The 17,908-nt window shown below is 63.2% G+C and overlaps 1 protein-coding gene across 1 annotated transcript in view; it reads right to left on the bottom strand.

Moving 5' to 3' along the window:
* Nucleotides 1-17,471, bottom strand: part of PLCH2 (phospholipase C eta 2) — a 28,942-nt gene extending 11,471 nt beyond the window's left edge. Inside the window, exons 1-11 of the mRNA XM_053205717.1 lie at nucleotides 17,333-17,471; nucleotides 15,556-15,702; nucleotides 13,349-13,591; nucleotides 13,085-13,215; nucleotides 9,328-9,498; nucleotides 7,024-7,117; nucleotides 6,627-6,830; nucleotides 6,277-6,397; nucleotides 4,335-4,506; nucleotides 3,831-3,938; nucleotides 2,516-2,674 (exon numbers count right to left, since the gene is read on the bottom strand). Of these exons, the coding sequence (XP_053061692.1) occupies nucleotides 2,516-2,674; nucleotides 3,831-3,938; nucleotides 4,335-4,506; nucleotides 6,277-6,397; nucleotides 6,627-6,830; nucleotides 7,024-7,117; nucleotides 9,328-9,498; nucleotides 13,085-13,215; nucleotides 13,349-13,591; nucleotides 15,556-15,702; nucleotides 17,333-17,456 (1,674 nt within the window). The 5' untranslated portion in view covers nucleotides 17,457-17,471. The remainder of the gene's footprint in view (nucleotides 1-2,515; nucleotides 2,675-3,830; nucleotides 3,939-4,334; nucleotides 4,507-6,276; nucleotides 6,398-6,626; nucleotides 6,831-7,023; nucleotides 7,118-9,327; nucleotides 9,499-13,084; nucleotides 13,216-13,348; nucleotides 13,592-15,555; nucleotides 15,703-17,332) is intronic.
* Nucleotides 17,472-17,908: the final 437 nt, after the last annotated feature.

Raw genomic sequence — 17,908 nt, 5'->3', positions numbered from 1 at the left:
GCTCATACCCCCACATCCCTGGACCCTGCACGTTTACACACCTGCACCCCCCCACACCCTGCACCCCCCCCACACCCGCACCCCCTCAGCTCCCACACACCTACATGACCACACACCCCCACACACCGCACCCTCCCACACCTTGCACACCTACGCACCTACAACCCCCGTACACCCAGCACCCCTGTACCCCCACACACCTGCACACCCACACCCTCTGCACACACACCCCTCACCCCTGCACACTCTAACGCCCACAACACTGCATGCCCGTGCCCCCGCACCCCCAATCTTGGCAGAGGTTACAGTACCAGCCTGAGCACCACCCTCAGGGAGGCCATGGGAAGCGGAGGGCCCGCAGTGGGGCCGCTCCTGCCCCTTGACACCGCCTGACACGAGAGCTCGGCCTCGTGGGCGGGGCCACTGGGAAGGCAGGTGGAGGAGTGCGGGCTGCAGGGCCCTTCCGAGCAGGAACCTCCAGTCCTGGCCACTCGGGATGTCGAGGGGACCGGCTCCCTCACAGAAGATCAGGCTTGCCCTCGGCCAGCACCCGTGCGCATTAGACTTGCACCCGGCACTGAAGACGGGGGTCCCCTCCTTGCCCCTCTGCTTCTTCCCCACCAGTCTGCCCATCCTATGTCTGCCTACTGCCTCCCAGGGAACGGACGCCACAGCCTCTGGCCACTCGGCAAAGGGGACAGAGAGGCATGTGGGAGCAGGTGCATGACCACACTGCCCAGCCCCCCCCCCCCACAGAGTTCTGTGCCCTGCATCCCCGCTGCTCCCCTGCGCGTGCCCCAGCCGGGGAGGGCCTAATGCTGCTGGGGGCGGGGGGTCCTCCCTGACGCCCCCTCCAAGCTCCACGCCTGGCAGCTCAGCCTAAGCTGCCACGACTTCTCCTCCTCCAGGAAGCCTTCCCTGAGTACCTTCTCCCCCTCATGCAAAAAGTCACATGGACATTAATTCCCCAGGTCCAAGCTGCCATCCTGCACGTCCCCAAGCCCCCACCTAGAAATCTGGGCACTGGAAATAAGCAATGCCCTGTTCGCATGGGACCTGTGGGGGCCACCTGCACAGAGAGGGACCCCCAGTGTCCGGGGGCACCGGCTGTACCACGTGCCCTGTGGGTGCGACAGACACTTGTATCTAAACACACTGCCCGGGGAGCCCAGCCCCCCACCTGCCTTCCCACCTTCCCTGGGGCCCAGACAGTGGTGAGCTCGGCAGGGGGCAGGGGGCAGGGCAGGGCTCTCTCCAAACGGGTAGACACCACCTCCATCACCTGCCCTGCAGCCCTGCTCACTGTGAAACAGGGTCTGTAGGGCTGACCCACACCCCGCCCGGCCCCAAACCAGCCGCGCTGCCCACCACAGCCCCTGGGGGATCAGCTGCACTTGAGCCTCTCAGCTGATGCACCTGACCTTCGAGGTTCGTGGCCCCTCTCCAGCCGGGCCCCAGACTGTTCAGCCTCACCGACCCGGCCTAGCACCCCCCAACACATGCTTCACGCCCGCCATTCTCCCCATGAGATACCTCCAAGAGCCCAGCCCTGCTTCCCCGTGAGGCTGTCGGGGACTCCAGGCCTGGACCAGCTAGATAGCTCCCCAAGACTGTCTGGGCTCTGAGACGCTGTGTGCCCCTCTCTGTCACTCACAAGACCCTTCAGCTGGCCTCCAGCCCCCGGGCAATGCTCAAGTGCCCTTCCACAAAGAGCTGCAAATCCCCGGGGTGGGGGGTGGGGGTGGGGCAGCTCCCCTGGGGACCTCAAGGAAACAGCCACGCAAATGGGGCCACCCCTTCACCCTGGCCAGCCGCCCTGTGACACAGGGAAGGCTACAAGTCCCTTATGATCAGAATCAAAACAGCTTGAGGTGACCTCCTAGAGAAGCCGGGGTCGAGAGGCAGGCCGGCAGGCAGCAGGGCCAGCGGGCAGTGGTATGAGTGCACACGCAGGCTTGTGTGTGCAGGTGTGTGCACAGGTGTGCATAACTAGGTGTGTAGGTGTGTGCACGGGCGTGCGTGCGTGCACAACTAGGTATGTAGGTGTGTGCGCACACAAGTAGGTCTGTGCAGGTGTGTGCACAGAGGTGCGTGTGTGCATGAGTAGGTGTGTGCAGGTGTGTGCACAGGTGTGCATAACTAGGTGTGTAGGTGTGTGCACGGGCGTGCGTGCGTGCACAACTAGGTATGTAGGTGTGTGCGCACACAAGTAGGTCTGTGCAGGTGTGTGCACAGAGGTGCGTGTGTGCATGAGTAGGTGTGTGCAGGTGTGTGCACGGCCGTGCGTGTGCACAACTAGGTAACTAGGGGTATGCACGGGTGTGCGTGTGCACAAGTAGGTGTGTGCAGGTGTGTGCGCAGAGGTGCGTGTGTGCACGCGTAGGTGTGTGCGGGTGTGTGCACGCATTCGGGGGCGTGTGTGTATGCACACACATGTGCACCGGTGTGCACAGACCTCGTGCTCCAGGCCCTTGACCCGGCTGCAGGCTGACGTCACCGGCCGTCGGGCTCTCACCTTTTTGCCCTCTGCCTTGTGCCCAAGCTTCCCGGACGGGGGCAGCGTGGACACGGTGAAGTCGTTTGCGTCCTCACAGTCCCGAATCTTCGACTCCTTCATGAGGGAATCCAGTTTCCTCTTGGCGATGTTTTCCACACACTTCCGGTTGGTGGCGGCCTGCCAGAGCCACACGGTCGCCCCTTGCCATCAGCCCCCAGCCCCACGGCAGCAGCGGTGACAGCCCCCAGGGTCTCGGGCAGGGCCGCGGGGGCCTGCTGGAGCCGGGGAGCCCGAACCCCGTCTTGGCTTCTCACACCCCTGGCCGCACACTCACCCCCGCATTGCGTTGCCTACCCCCACACCTCCCAGCTCCTGGGGCGCACCTCAGGCCTACGATCTGCCCCGGGGCCATAGCCAGTGACCTCCAGGCTCTGAACCAGGCCTCTCAGATTTTAACACCTGCACCCCTTTAGCTGCACGACGCCGCCCCAGGGATTCCGGTGTCTGGCCAGTGGGGGAGGCAGTCGGTGTGCCCGGTGGCCACGCTGGGCTCCAAGAGCCCGAAGCAGCTCGGGATCTGGGATCCCACCAGTGGCTACGATGTCCCTCAGGAGATGGGCAGGGGGCAGGGATGGGCGGCCCGGCCGCCAGCACCCGGGGCATAGCCTCTAGGTGCCCTCTCTGTCCGAAGCAGCCCCCATCATAGCCCAAACAAACTCGGGCCCCTCCAGGGCAGCGCCTGGGCCGTGGGCATCTGGGTGCCCCAGAGCCCAGGCTGGAGGGGTGCACCCTAGGTGTCAGAGAACACGGGTGCCCTGTCACCCGGAGCCAGAGAAATATGCGGGCACATCCAAGCGGAGAATTCCGCTGCCTCAGGGCTTTCTCAAACAATTAGCCAGCATGGCTGGGAATGCTCCTGCACAATTATCTTCCCATCCGATGGCCCCTCAGGGAGAAATAATGCCTTCCCGCCTCGGAGCAGCGGCTTAGAACAGTGCCCAGAGGAGACAAGATGCTAATTACAGAGTCCCCCCAGCCCCCCTCTGCCAAGCCCTTTTTCACTCCTCCTTCCCATGCAGCCAGCCCCCAGCCCCAGCACCTCTGCCAGCTGGGAGTGCAGGACCACATCTTGGGTGAAGGGGCAGGCAGGGAAGGCCCCCCACCCCGGCTGAGTGTGTGCCCAGTTGTCTAACTGCCGTGCAAAGCACCCTCACATCTGCCCGATGTCCCTCTCTCAGCCACGGCCTTCTCACAGCAAGGCCGTGAGCCTGCTCTTCAGGACTGCGGCTCCCCCACCCCCCAAGAAGGGAAGGGCCTCCCAGCCCCTACTCACATCCCCATTGAGGAGTTTGCAATCCTCATCGATCTCGTCTGCACTGTCTTCATCAGACACCTCACCCTCCTCAGCATCCTCACTGATGTTGGCAGGGAGCTTCTTGCCCTGGGGGGAGGTGGCGGACCATGGGAGGGGTTCTGCAGGAAGTACTGGGAGGCCAGTAGCCACAGGAGCAGCAGCAAAGGGAAGGAGCCTTTCTCAAGCTTGCTTGTGGACCTCAGGCCACAGGGCAGAAGCCAGTCTGGCACTTCCTTGCAGCAGCAGTGTGGGAGGGAAACGCCTGGGTGTGCACACAGAGGTCCCTAGATTGAATGGCCACCATGGAGGGAGACTGAGGCCAGGTTGGGCACAGAGTAGGCAGATTTGACTCCTCAAATCTGCCACAGATGGTGTGGAGCCCTGTACTGTCCAGAGCAGGGCAACTGCCCCTCACCTGGCCACAGATCAGAGGCCAGAGGCCCAGCAGGATGCTGGCCCTAGAAGGGGCAGGGAGGGGCTTACCTTCACCAGGATCTTGCCCTTGAGCATCTGCGGAGAAGGAAGCATGGTGGCATCCTCACCACTCACTGATGACAAGTCCAGCTTATCCCCAAGAATATCCGTCAGATACTGAGCCATCTTCTTTTGTTGGATAACACTGCAGTGGTTCTCAATGGACAGGATCACTGGGTACCTGTGGCCCCAAGGTGGAAGGAGCAGAGTAAGCCAGGGGAGGGCTAGGCCCCCAAATGTGTAAGACCTCAAGTCACCTGCACCAGTGAATGAAAAGAGACCTTCACCAGCAGCCAGGATAGATGGAACTGACAGCCACTCTGAGAAGGGGCCCATCGATGGCTTTGAAAAACAACTGCATGGGTGGGAAAGGATCTGGGAGATGTTAGGGACAGGTAAAGAAGGCATGCAATTCATAGCCCAATAAGAAAAAACAAAGGCAATTAGAAACTCCAGGAAAACAAAAGGAAACATGCAAGCAAGTCAGCCAGTCATGGTTTAAAAATAATGTGAACTAAACAGGTGCAATATGGAACAATGACTAGACTGAGAAAAATAATCTCGTTGACCTAGATACTGGAGACACTGTCCTGTGAATGGCTCTGGGGTCCCAACATTGGCCCCATAAGAAAAGGAGACATAAGCCTGGCACATTCCATCTGGTAGAACATTGTTATTACCTTCATAGTGCCGAATGGGGAGTGTAGCATGGGCATTTTCATTACACATTCCTCAGTTGTTTGATTTATTTATTACATTTTTTTAACGTTTATTTATTTTTGAGAGAGGAGAGAGAACGTGAGTAGAGGAGGGGCAGAGAGAGAGGGAGACAGAGGATCCAAAGTGGGCTCTGTGCGCAGAAAGCCCGACATGGGGCTTGAACCCTTGAACTCACGAACCGTGAGATCATGACCCGAGCCAAAGTTGGACTTAACCGACTGGCCACCCAGGCGCCCCTGTTTGATTTATTTTTTTAACCATGTGCACATTTTACTTGGATTTTTGTCGAAAGGCAACATGATCCTTTTAGAAAATGTAGGTGACCCAGACCTAGATGGCATGAATCAGAGCAAGAGATGGGCAAGTCCTGTGGTGCCGAGAGGGCAAACAGGACTTGGCGGGAAGGTATTCTCCCTACTTCTCAGGCAAGGGACTGAAGCCTGTGGCACAAGGGCCTAGGGAAGAACCCTACGTCTGCAAAGATCATGCTGGCACATGAGAGGCAAGCTCCGTCCTGGGACCCTAGCACGTCCCTGGGTCCTCGGCAGCTACAGGACATCTGTCTGCCTCAGCCCCCCTACCTTGAGATGCCTCTCTCACCTGCAAGTCTAGGCACCAGGCCACCACTCCTCACTCCCACTCCCTCCTGACAGCCTGAGACAGGGCTCGGGGAAGCTCTTTCAGGAGGGGCCCCTCTATTTCTGTGTCCTCAATCAATCTGGCTTCTCTTCCCCTCCCTCATTAAATTAGCTCTTTCCTTACCTCTGAGCCTTGTTTAACCAGGACTTGAAGGTGACTGGGGTGGGGGGGGGCAGGGGAGCAGTCTTCTATTTCCAGAAACGAAATAGGATTCTGTTCAGCGGTGTCTGTAGCTACAGCTGAGTGACAGCAAATTGAGTTTGGACGCAGAGTCGCTTCTCGGGGGTGATTAGTGCCAGAGCCACCACCGCTGAGGGCGGCTGACAGCAGGGGTCGCCAAGTGGGTGTGGACGGGGGCTGCTCGCACACGCAGCCTGCTCGGCCAATCCGCTGTCCCTTCCTGCGCCCGCTGCCCTCCCTCTCCCCGGAGCTGCAGCTCCACTCCTTTCCCTGACCCTCAGCCTCAACGAGGGACCCCCCAGATCAGCCCCTTGGCCTCTGCAAACACTGCCCCCAAGAAAGGATGTGGGGGAGTAGCAGGAAGGGCCACACGAGCCCCTCCCCCACCCCCGCCCCCGTCCCAGCCACTCACTCATTCTTGATGAAAGCATATTTGTTGATGGTCTCGATGACATCTTTGAAGAGAATCTTGGAGGTCAGAGTGTAGCCATGGTGCACAATGGGCTCCCCGTCGGGCCCGTCCCAGCAATCCACTGCGGGAAGGCAGACGTCAGTCAGCTCCAGGAGCTTGGCCGCCGATGCCCAGAGACCCGCAGCTTGCGGACTGACTGGGGTCAGTCCTCTCGCTCAGCAATTAGCACCAGGAGAGGCCTATCACAGCCCCTGCCCGGGAAGGAGGGCAGACACCCTGCCCAGAGACCCCCGGAGCCCAAGGCCCCCGGGCCGAGGGGGGCTCAGACTCCCACGGCCCCCGCCGCTCACCCTCCACACAACGGCAGCCAGCCTGCAGGACCCAGGCGTACATGTCCACCCGGGACTGGGACATGAGCTGGTCACCCACGAGGTAGGTGTTGTGGGACGAGGTGATGAAATAGTGGCTCAGTGGCCGCGTCATGTCCTGGTGCACACCGTGGTGCTCTGGGTTGAAGATGTCGCCGGCGGGGCTCCGAGTGTAGTTGGTGAAGCCTGCGTGGGGAGCGTGGGAGGGTGCTTAGCGCCTGCGTGCCAGCCCCCCCCCACCACCACGGGGCTCATCTCAAGACCGCCCCCCACCCCCGCCACGTGGAACGGTAAACTCTCTGCCCAGGCCACTTGTCCAGGCCCCCAGGTTGCCCATCGGCCCGCCGGGACAGCCGGACCGCAGCGATGCCCCGCTCACCGTCAATGCCCAGCACCGCCTTGCTCTTGTTTTCTGGGCAGGGCTCAAACTGCTCGATGATGCCCCGGCAGCTCTCAAGGGTCACCCCCGTCATCTAGGCCAGAGTAGGGGCTTCAGCCCAGGCTAGCCCGTCATTGGCCCCGGGCTAGCCTCAGGCAGCTCCCCCCGCTCCTCCTCCTGCACCACCGCCGCGTCCCAGGCTGCCTCTGATTGTCGCATCAAGACTGCCCACGGTGGGCGTCAGGGGGAGGCTCGGTCGCCTGCAGGGTGCTTCCCTGACTGGGCGGCACACCGGCTACCCTCAGTGTCGTGAGACTTGGGACTCAGTGGCCGGAGGACTACTGGTGGATCACATGGCTTTGGAAGAGCTGTGTCGGACAGGATCCTTGATGCAGGGGAGGGGTCTTTGGTCCCATCAGCTGGCCCACCCCTCATTCCCACCGTGTCGGGGTCTCAAGAGCTGTAGACCAGGGCAGGCCTGGCAGGGAGCCCTATGTGTGAGAAGGTGCAGGAGAACCAGTCCCACCTTGGAGGAGCCCCAGGGGCACGGGGAGCCTCCCCTACCTGGCTCCCCCTGCTGCCTAACCCACATCCATCTCGGGAAAGCTGCACACGGAAGCCGAGCCCAAGCGGCCCTGGGCATCGATGCCGCCCCCCACCCCCGCCACCCTGCCATGGTCAGAGGCTGAGTGGTCTCCCAGGGCCCTGCCATGCAGCCCAGGCCGAGAGCCCTCAGTTCCCGGAAGCAAGTTCACCAGCAGGGCTTCTAGGAAGTCCCGTGTAGGTGGGGGTGGGGGAGGGATATCAGGTGATAGCGGGGAAGCGGGGCAAATGGGGTCAGAGCCCAGAGTAGTTGTGGACCTTGGGAGGCCCAGAGTCTGGGGGCTGGGTCCGGGCTCAAACCACCCACCTGGTGGACAGCTTTGGCCCCAGATATAGGGAAAAGCTTCTGGAAAGCTTAGGGCAAAGGGTAGGGAATAATGAGTCAGTACTGCCCTTCCCAGACAGGGCCACTTTCCCACCCTCCACCCCCACGTACACCGGCAACAGGGACAGAGAACCCACGGCCTCATCCCAATGCTGCCCACAGTGGCTGGGCCGGGAGTGAGTTGCCCGGGGCATCAGCATCCAGCCAGGCTGGTGCCAGCCTCTCCTGCCTGGGTCAGACCCCAGGGCTTCCCCTAGGAGGGCAGGAGAGGAGGCAGGCACACTTTCACGAGGATGGAACCTCAGCAAACTGTGTGAGCAGCGGGGAGGGGTCCTGGGAGCACAGCCCCAAGGACGGCCGCGTGCGGTAAGGTGGGGCAGACACCAACCCAGGACAGCCGCAGGGGGCGGGGGCGGAGGAGATCCTGGGTAGATACGTGTAGACCCAGCCTGGGTGCCACAGCTGCTCCAGCCACCCAGCCCCCGGCCCTGCCCAGCAGCCTCTGCCCGTGGCCTCTAACCTAAGGCTGACTGCCCCTCCCACTCTCTGCCCCAAACTGGGTCCCTGAGGATCCCAGGAAGTTATAAGTGTAGACGCTGGTCCTCACGGCCGCCTCCCACCAGCCCTTAGGGTGGGAGATATACACTGTCTGGGCCCCACCAGGGGGACACTCTTTCCTCAGGGGACACTGGCCTTCCCCTCTCCCACTATGGATTTCCAGCCTCCTGCCCACCACAGCAGGTGACACCCAGCCCCTGCCTGGGCCAAGGTTGAGGGCCCACATCCCTGAGCCTCCGGACACTGGGCCCCCAGTCAGCAGGGCAGTGCCCAGGAAGCAGTAGGCCTCGTGGTATAGACAATAAGGCCTAGAGTCAAGAGAAATGGGTGGGTAGCCCCCCTGGCACTTGGAGGCATCTGGGCATCTGCTGGACAAATGGGTCAAAGGTGGCGGTAATGGGCCTGGGGCTCGGGGGGTACAAGCTAGTCAGACCCGTGGCTGGAACAGGTGGGAAGGTTGGGTCATGGAACCCCAGTTCTATGAGGTGCTCCATGCTAAAGGTGCTGTCGTCAAGTGCAGGGTCCCTTGAGGAGCCTCAGGGTATCTGTGGTCATGGCTGAGCCGCTCAGAGGCCCACCGAGGAGCCACCCACTCAGGGCTTCCAGGGGACACACCCTGAAATATGCCGGGATGGCCCATGATGGGAATCAAAGCAGGTTCACTAAGTGGAGGCAGGTTTGAGGACCCTGAGTGTCAGGCTGTGGCCCATCCTTCCAGACTGAAGGATTCTCAGTCACAGTGAACTGGTTCAAGTGCCCTGGGAGCCAAAGGTGAAGCCATGTACACCAGGACCCTGCTCCTGCTGTCGTCCCCTCACCTTTTGCTCCACCTCCAGGAAGCGCTGGAGGTCAGCGGCGTCCAGGTAGTCCTTGTGGTCGCTGTAGGTCAGCATGAGCAGATAGAGGTCCCGGCGGGTGGACATCATCTTGTAGAAGGCACAGAACTCCTCAAAGCTCAGTGTACCCTGGTGGTCGTCTGTGTCTGCCTCCTACAAGCCAAAGCCTCTGGGTCCCCCGGTGTCCCACCCCGATAGCTCCCTGGGATCCTTGCAGCAGTGAACTTACTGGGATCTCGCTCCAACTCTCCCACCAAGAAGCCACTGAGCGATCCTTTCACACAGATCTGACCCTGCCCTCCCAGTCCCAGTCTTTCATGGTCAACTTGCACCTACACCTGGCACAGTCACCCCACGTTGAGAGCCAACATCCAACATTGGAGTCAAAACCCCACTATGGGAGTTAATGCCCCTCCTGGGAACAAACACTCTAAACTGGGAGCCAACACCCTACCCTGGAGTCAACACCCCACATTGGAGCCAACACCCCACTCTGGGAGCCTACACCCTACATTGGAGCTAACACCTTACCCTAGAGTCAACACCCCACCCTGGAGCCAACATCTCACCTGGGAGTCAACACTCTACCCTGAGATCCAACACCTTATTCAGGAAGCCAACATCCCATCCTGGGGATCAACACCTCACTTTGGAATCAACACGGCACTCTGGGAGCTAACACCCCACCCTGGAGTTAATGCCCACCCTGGGCTGCGAGCCTGTAATTACAATTGCTGCCCATTGATTAGAAAAGCACAAGGCCCCAGGGTGCACAGGAGTGTCCAGGCTTCAGTCTCCACAGCAGAGATGAGAGGACCTGGCCACTGTCTTTCTCTTGCGGACAGGGCAGCTCACACGACTCCTGCAGGAACCACCAGGGGCAAACCCACCGAGACCCCAGTGAGACCATGAACTTCTTCATGAACCCACTTACTCAGGGAGCATCTACTGAAGTGTCAGACCCTGGGAACACCAAACGCCAAGGCCAGGGACAGACACAGAGGACAAGGGCACCCAGCGACTGGAGGCCAGGCTGCCCAGAGGAGCCTGAGGTGCCCTGGGGCCACGGTGATCCCTGGGAATGGACAAGAAAGGTCCCGTAGAAGGTGCTGATCCAGAGCCCCAGTTCTTAGGGCTGGTGGGGTGGGGGTGGGGTGTGAGAAGGACCTGTCTGGAGGTTGGCTGCACAGCAGGCATTGACATTGGCTCAGCACCATGGACAGCAGCGCTTCCGGCTCTGAGCGCCATCTGGAGTCTTTCCTTATGTGGTGACACAATCTGGGGTGGCTGGGGGGTGGGTGCCACGTCCCTGAGGCCCTCTCTGAACCAGAAGCATCACCAGAGAATCAAGTGGCCACAGCCACCCCCATGTCCCTGTCCCCAGGGAGAGTACTGCTCTTGGGAAGGCCAGTCCTGGCTCGGCACTGAAGTGGACACCCAGCAAGGTCCCAGCATCCCACCCCAGGACCCCAGCGTCTGTGCCAAGGCTGGGACAGGACCAGAGCCCAGAGCCACATGTGCAGGGGCCCAGAAGACACCAGACAAAGACCTCATTGTGCCTGGAGCTCGGTTTGAGGACAGCCCTGGGTCTGAGAGCCGGCAGGCTCAGCCAGGCTCTGGCTGTAGGCTCTGGCTCACACTGCAGACCAAAGGACCCCCCTGGGACAGAGCCGGGCCAGCAGCCCTCCCCAGGGTGTGGCTGGAGCCAGGCAGAGATTCCCAGTGTGTCGAGTGTCCAGCCCGCAGGGCGATTTGGCCTCCCCCCATCCCCAAGTTCTGTGCTGGGCAGTCTGGCCGGGAGCCCAGCGCGGGGTGGCTGCCTGCTCTCTGTCCAGCTGCCAGCCCGCGGGGTGAATGAGAATATTTTATGAGGATGAAGCCCTCGGGAAGCCCTTAAGGACAGACCCGGCCCCTGAGCCCCAGAATTGCCTCCCGATGTAATTCCTCGGCCCCTCTTTCCACAGACCGTGACTGCAGCAGGTGAAGGCACGCTCGGCTGGAGCTGCTCTGCGGCCCGAGGCCCACACCGGGCCTGCACTCCACTGTTATCTCAGACTTAATGAAACTATGTTCAAGGCGCTCTTTACCCACCACACAGATCTTTCCTTTGATTAGGCCCTTCCAGGTGGTGGAAACAATACAGAGACTCCTCAACCACCGGACTGACGCTAATTATCAGAGCTGCTCTGCCTGGCTGGAGGCCAGGCCTCCTTCTCTGGGGTCCAGAGCCCTGCAAGGTCGGCCGCAAAGATGGCCAGGGAGGCCCAGGCACTCAGGGACTACCGTGGACAAGGCTGCTGGGGTCTGAGCTACCCAGGGCCTGGGGTCCCCAGCTCTAGGCCAACATCAGTGCCCCACCCCTGTTGCTCACTCCCCCTCCAGAACCAGCCCGGAGTCCGCCTCACCTGCAGGCCCCACAGACAGGCCGCAGGGTCTGTCCCCAGTGCTCTGGGATTCCTCAAGGGGATCTGGTTGGAGCCCAGACACAGCCAGGCCGAGGGCTGGTCAGAGGGCTCTGTGGGGAGCCCCTGTGCCCAGAGAGCACGTGAGAGGCCCAGTGTCCCTAGAAGAGGGGCAGGTGGGCATGGGCTCCCCAGAGCTCCCAGCGTGGTGCATCTTCAAGCCAGGACTTTGCACTGGACCTTTCTGTGCGCGCTCACCCCATTCTGTGAGGGTACACTCCTCTCCTCCCACCTCACCGGCCAAGCTGGACCCCAAGTTCTAAGCCAGCCTATTGCCTGGCCCCTGACAGCCTCACCATTCTGGAAGGGCCTCTCAGCCCAGAGCTGTCCCTGGAGGTAGGGTAGGCAGGGTACAGGTAGGGGGCTGATCTTCAGGCCTGAGCCATCTGACAGCTCCTCACTGCCTCGGCAGGGGCCCTGTGAGCCCCCCTAGTCCCTGACCAGCAGCCCGAGAGCATCCCACTCGCCCCTTCATTCATGCACAGACCCTTGTGCTCTGAGCTGCGGGGTCCCCACCCCCGCTCTGGCCAAGAACCACCAGCTGTCTATGGTGAGAGCACAAGTGAAGCCACCGGGGGCCGTGCCTGGTGGAGCAGCTGGCTCTGTGTGTGTGCGTGTGTGTGTGTGTGTGTGTGTGTGTGTATGTGCCCACATGAGAGAGACAGAGAGAGACAGAGAGCGCGCCCTCCTCCTGGGTCTGCTTGCCCATCAACTCCACAAACCGGGACCCAATGATGCCACCTTTCCTTCCCGCTGCTCCAGCAGGAGTTCCGGAAAGAGAGAAACTAATTACAGACAATAAAGGCCGCCTCCCAGCTGACAGATGCATTTTCATAACTTCTAACACCGGGGTGGTTGCAACCGGGAGGCTGCAGGGGGCGTGGAGCCAGAGCTGAGGCTGCAACACGGGCCAGTGTGCACCCTGGACCCCGCCAGGCCGGCGTGCCTCATCAAGGCTGGGGAGTCGGCGGGGGGAGTGGAGGAAAGGGGGTGCAGCCTCCTTTGGGTGGTTTCCTTCAGGGACCCACACCTGCCCCAAATACCTAGGCTGCCAGGGAGGGCCCCGCACAGCTGCAGAGAGAGAGGTGGCCACTTGGGGCATCTCAGCAGATGCAGGGCGCAGGGCGAGGGGCAAGCCGCTTCCTGGCCTCCCACTGACTGCGGGCCCAGAGACCCCGCCCAGGACTTCCCGCCGCTCGGGCAGGACCCCTCCTCTCCGGACGCAGCCTCAGCTCCACAGAGCCTGTGCCCGGGGTGCCAGAGGCAGGGGACCCCACCTGGAACATCTGCTTCACCCTCTGCCGGGGCAAGTTCACGTTCAGCTTGTGCAGCAGCTGCAGAACCTCGCCGATGCTCAGGCTGCCGTCCCCGTTCTTGTCCGCCTCGTCGAATGTCTGCTTCAGCCACTTTAGGGCCGAGTCAGGGACCAACACGGGTCCAGAAGGCCCAGCGCGCCCCCCCCTCCCCTCCCCCAAACGTGTGACCCGGCCAGGGGCGGGAGAGCCCCACCCAGGGACCTGCCCCCCGAGACCAAGGATATTGGTCCCTAGTGCGCTGGCGCCGGGCCAGGCTGTCCTCGTCGCTGATGCCGGCCATGAGGTAGCGCAGGCCCGTGACCCAGGTGCGCGCCTCGTCCCCGCTGGGTGAGACCAGGTCCAGCGACTCACGGTGGCTGCCGTGATAGATGCTGAAGCAGCAGTTGGGGTCGAAGCTGCCGTCTGGGTAGCGCTGGAAGATCTCGGACTGCCGCCCTTCACTCACCTCCTGGATGGAGTCGATGGAGACTGCGGGCAGGCAGGGGCGGCCGCCCGTCACAGCCTGTCCCCAGGGGCTGGCGCCCCCGCCCGCCGCAGCAGCTTGCCCCGCTCGGCCCGCGAGAGACAAGGCCGGTACCTTTGTGGGTCCCCTTCCCATCTGAGGCTGGGGGAGCCGGGGAAGGGGTGTTTCAAGGGACCGTCAGGGTGGGGAAAAGAAAATGTACACATGTGCTGAGCCTGGGGAGCCCACCCCTCCCTGCCCTGCTCTGACCCTGAGGGCTGCTCCCCACTCCCCCGGGGTGTGAGAAAGGCTCGTGCTCTCGGGGGGCAGCCCCCTCCCCCTAGTTAGCAACCCCAGGCGCGTGGCTTCTGCACTAGCCGAGGCTGCAGGGTGAGGGAGCCCAGACAGGCCAATTCTGTCCGTCAGGCTCCAGCCAGCTCGCGTCTCCACTCTGACAGGGCGACTGGCCCGATCCCGCGCCGCCTCCCTAGGAGGCTCTGGCTCCAGCAGGCCGCGGGGCCAGGGGTGCGGCAGGGTCCTGCCCGGCGGGCACCAGCTCCGGGTCCACCAAGGATTTCATTACTGGCCACAGCACCCGGGGCTCCACGGGGCCTCCGTTCCAAAGCTGAATTACCACGAGGAGACGAGTTCTCAGGTCTGTTCCTGCACAGGCGGCAGGGCCCCTCCCAGCCGTGCAGGGCACAGGCATCCCCTCTGGGAGCCCGGCCCCCTGGGCTGGGCCCCGACCCCCGCACCCTCCTGCCAGCTCTCACCACCTCCCAACACCACCCGCCCATCTCCTGCAGCCCTGCACGGCAGGCTCCGTGCCCTTCTGGGAGCTATCCTGGGCAGGGCAGTGATGGTGGGGAGACTCGTGCCCTTCTGGGAGTTATCCTGGGCAGAGCTGTGATGGAGGGGGGACTTCGTGCAGTGAGGGGGGTGTCCCTCCTGTCCTCTGCTCCCACCCCCTGAGCTCCCGGGAGTACAGAGCCCGCCTGCAGGGCGGGGGGCCTGCCCACCTCTCTTCTCCAGTTCCCTGCATGCATGCGTGTGCATGGCAGGGGCGGGGGTCCCGGGCCCTAGACTAGGGGGTGCTGGCAGGGGACAGCTGCCCCCCATTCCTCCCTCCTCAGGATCCTCCAAGGCTAGAGTCAGGTCTGAGTACCACACACGGCCTCCCCCAGTCCCGGCCTGCCCACCCCTGCCTTATCACCGCTCCCACATGATGCCCAGTACGGGGAGCAGTGCCGGGCCCAGAGGAGGGGCCCCATCTGAGCATCATGCGCCCAGAGGGCAGCCCCACGCACCCCCCCCCCCCCCCACCACCAGGATGCCTCCCAGGGGCTCCGCGCCAAGGCTCCCAGGCCCCATGGCGGCAGCTGTGCCCTTGGCAACTGCGCAGCTGAGGCCCTGCCCTGGTGCAGCTGGGTCTCTCCGGGCCTGGATGGACCCTGACGTGTCCCTTCCTGCCTCCAGCCTGGTCCCTGACAGGCCCTGCTCCGACGTCCACCTCGCCCTTCCACCCCTGCAAGAACCCTCCAGCCCAGGCCCCCTCCTACCCTGGGCGGCCCTGCAGCCCCCACGCCCCATGCCAGTCCTCATGCCCCAGGTCCCCTGAGCTAACATGTGGCACTGAAGCCCTGCCCTCCATGTGCCCCGCAAGGGTCTCTCTCTCTGTTTATGGCAGGTCTAGACCCGGCTACACTGAAGGAAGGGCCTTTTTTTGGCTCCTCAGACCATCCCAGATGGGCTCTCAGTCCCCACAGTCCTACAGGCCCTGATCCCTCTGCGCCTGACGCCCAGAGATCACCTCGAAACCGCAAGGCCAACCAGATGCCTGTGTCGGGCCCGGAGGCCCCTGGAGACTTCCCCAGCTGCCTCGTGGCCGCCCGCTCCCCCCCAGGGCAGCTCCCAGCTCCGCCCCCCGGGGCAGCCCGCTTCCCCCAAGGCAGCCCCCAGCTCCCCCCGCCCCCCAAGGCCGCCTGCTCACTCTTGGCCTTCTCGTTCTTGCGCGAGGGCCGCCAGCGGATGCAGGAGCGATGCTCGTCCAGGAAGTAGAAGCGGACCAGGCCTTTGGAGCTGCCGCGGAGCTTCACCATCTGGGTCCCCGCCTGCATGGCGCTCATGCATCTCTCCACTGGGCGTCATGGACACGGCGGGCAGAAGACAACCGACACAAAGACAGACGGGGCGCCGTGAGAGCCGGGCCAGCCCTACCGCCCACCACCCCGTGCACAAGGGGTGCAGAGACCGTCCGCCCGCCCGCCCACCGGCCCTCCGCGGGGGCGGGTTCATACCCCCAGGCGCTGGCCCGGGCCACAGGCCCAAGCTCAGAAACAGACCGAGCCACCCAGCCCCGGCCACGGCCACCCTCCCCGACTGCCCCGGGCCAGGCGAGGTCCCAGGCAGGACCCTGTTCCTCTGCAGCTTGGTTTCGCTTCACTCCAGCCACCGTGTCCATCCCAGCCCCAGTGACTGCCGTGACCTGCCCCAATGCCTATGACACACGAGGGGCTGTGGTGGCTGAGGCCATGCTCAGGAGCTGCCGTGCATAAGGGCCTCTGTGGGTGGCCAGGCCGTGGTCTAACCTGGGAGCCTGCACCTGCTTCCCGTGCCACTGGGGAAAGCCGGCCTCCTCCTCCTCCCTGCAGGAAGGGTGAGGGTCTGTCCCTAGAGGCCACAGACTGGGGCCCCGGGAGGTCAAGGCAGCACCAGGCTTCAGCTCCAGAACACAAACCCTCCTCCCAGCACCCCTCCCCGCCCTCCCTTCCCCTCTTCTGTCCACTAGGCCTCCTGTCTGCAGCTCTCACGTCTCCCAGGTCCTGAGGGGAGGGGGTCCCAGCCAGGCCAGCAGCCCCCCAGGGCTGGAGAGGTTGCAGGCTCTGGGGCTCCAGGCCGGGGATGGGTCAGCCCCAGCCCCCCGGGCCCTTCACACCTACTTACAGAAAGCCCAGGACTGCTGCAGCATCGATAATTCAACCCCACATGACCCACCCACTAAGGGACCCCCTGGAGGCAATGCCACCCGAGGAGACCAGCCAGTGGGACTCCTCACACTCCAGGGTGGTGGTGGGAGAGCCCACAGGGAGGCTGAGCTCCACAGAGACTCCGAGCAATGAGGACACAGGTGAGGCTGCTGGTGCACAGGTAGCAAGAGGGGAGGGATAAGGCAGGACAGGGGGAGAGGGGCGGGTGCAGAGGCCAGAACAGGTTCCAGAAGGGGCACCCAGACCAGGCCCCAGGGGCGCGGGACACAGTCCCAAGTGGGGCCTTCCGTGGGCCGGCCCAGCCAGAACAGACACAACCTTCCCATCACCGGCCGGGCAGGCCTCCACCCCACCCCTGTCTCACACCAGTGAGGGGCATTCTGCCCCCCTCTAGGCGCGGTCTCATCCCTCACCAGCACGCTAGCCCCAGCGCATCCCGGCTGAAGGTGCCACCCCCACCCCTGCAAAGTGCCAGGGACCCCTCAGCAAAAGTTTTGTAGCCACCTGAGTGCCCAGCCAGCATGCCCACCACAGCCCTGCCCCTGATCCCCGAACCCCCACCCTCCCTGCTGCCTGCCTGGCGCCCTGGGGTCAGACAGGTGGGCCGGGGGTGCAGCGGGAGCCCCATGACCCCCAGAGGGAGACCCGAGGGGCAGGAGGTCATAGGTTTGCTTTGGAGGAGGGGGGCCTTTTGCACGCCCAGAAGCAGCCCCCACCCTCCTGGCCCCTGTGGCTCTGAGGTGGCACTCCCGCCGAGGAGGGCCAGGCCTGCCCCCTTACCTAGCGGGCCGAGCTGCCACGGCGGGGACACGGCCACGCTCGCTCCGACCCAGAGGAGGGCCTCTGCCAGGCAGGCCACTGTTCCCCCGGTCCGGCTGGGGGTAGATGGCCAGGGGACAGACATGCCAGGACGATGGCCAGGGGTGGCTCACGGAGGCCAAAGGACGCCCGCGTCCCCCACCCCGCCTCAGCCGCAGGTCAGGCAATGGCGGGTGGCACAGGGGCTCCACGGGCCCTCCTTCTCTCTTCCTCCTCCTCCTCCTCCTGCTTAGAGCCTTGCGAGGCCCCCGCGGGGCTGCTCCCAGGTCCCTCTGGCATTGGCCCAACCGTCACCTGCCGTCCTAGATGGCCCCCAGGTCAGCCTGCCCATCCACCAGGGCCACGAAGGGATCCCCAAAGAAGCAGCGTCCCAGAGTCTGAGGGCAGGGCAGCCGCAGGGCCTCTGCCAGCCCCGCCCACCCCCTGCCCAATCCCCTGTGCTAATCCAAGCCTGGGTCCAGCCCAGCTGGCCAGAGGATTTAGGCCAAGGGAACTCCCAGCTGGAGACCAGGAGGGCAGCAGGCAGCCCCCACATCC

This window comes from Acinonyx jubatus, chromosome C1 (genome assembly GCF_027475565.1).
Source record: "Acinonyx jubatus isolate Ajub_Pintada_27869175 chromosome C1, VMU_Ajub_asm_v1.0, whole genome shotgun sequence".
Taxonomy (NCBI): domain Eukaryota; kingdom Metazoa; phylum Chordata; class Mammalia; order Carnivora; family Felidae; genus Acinonyx; species Acinonyx jubatus.
The sequence above is the reverse complement of the archived record's forward strand: the minus strand, read 5'-3'. Positions and strand labels throughout refer to the sequence as shown.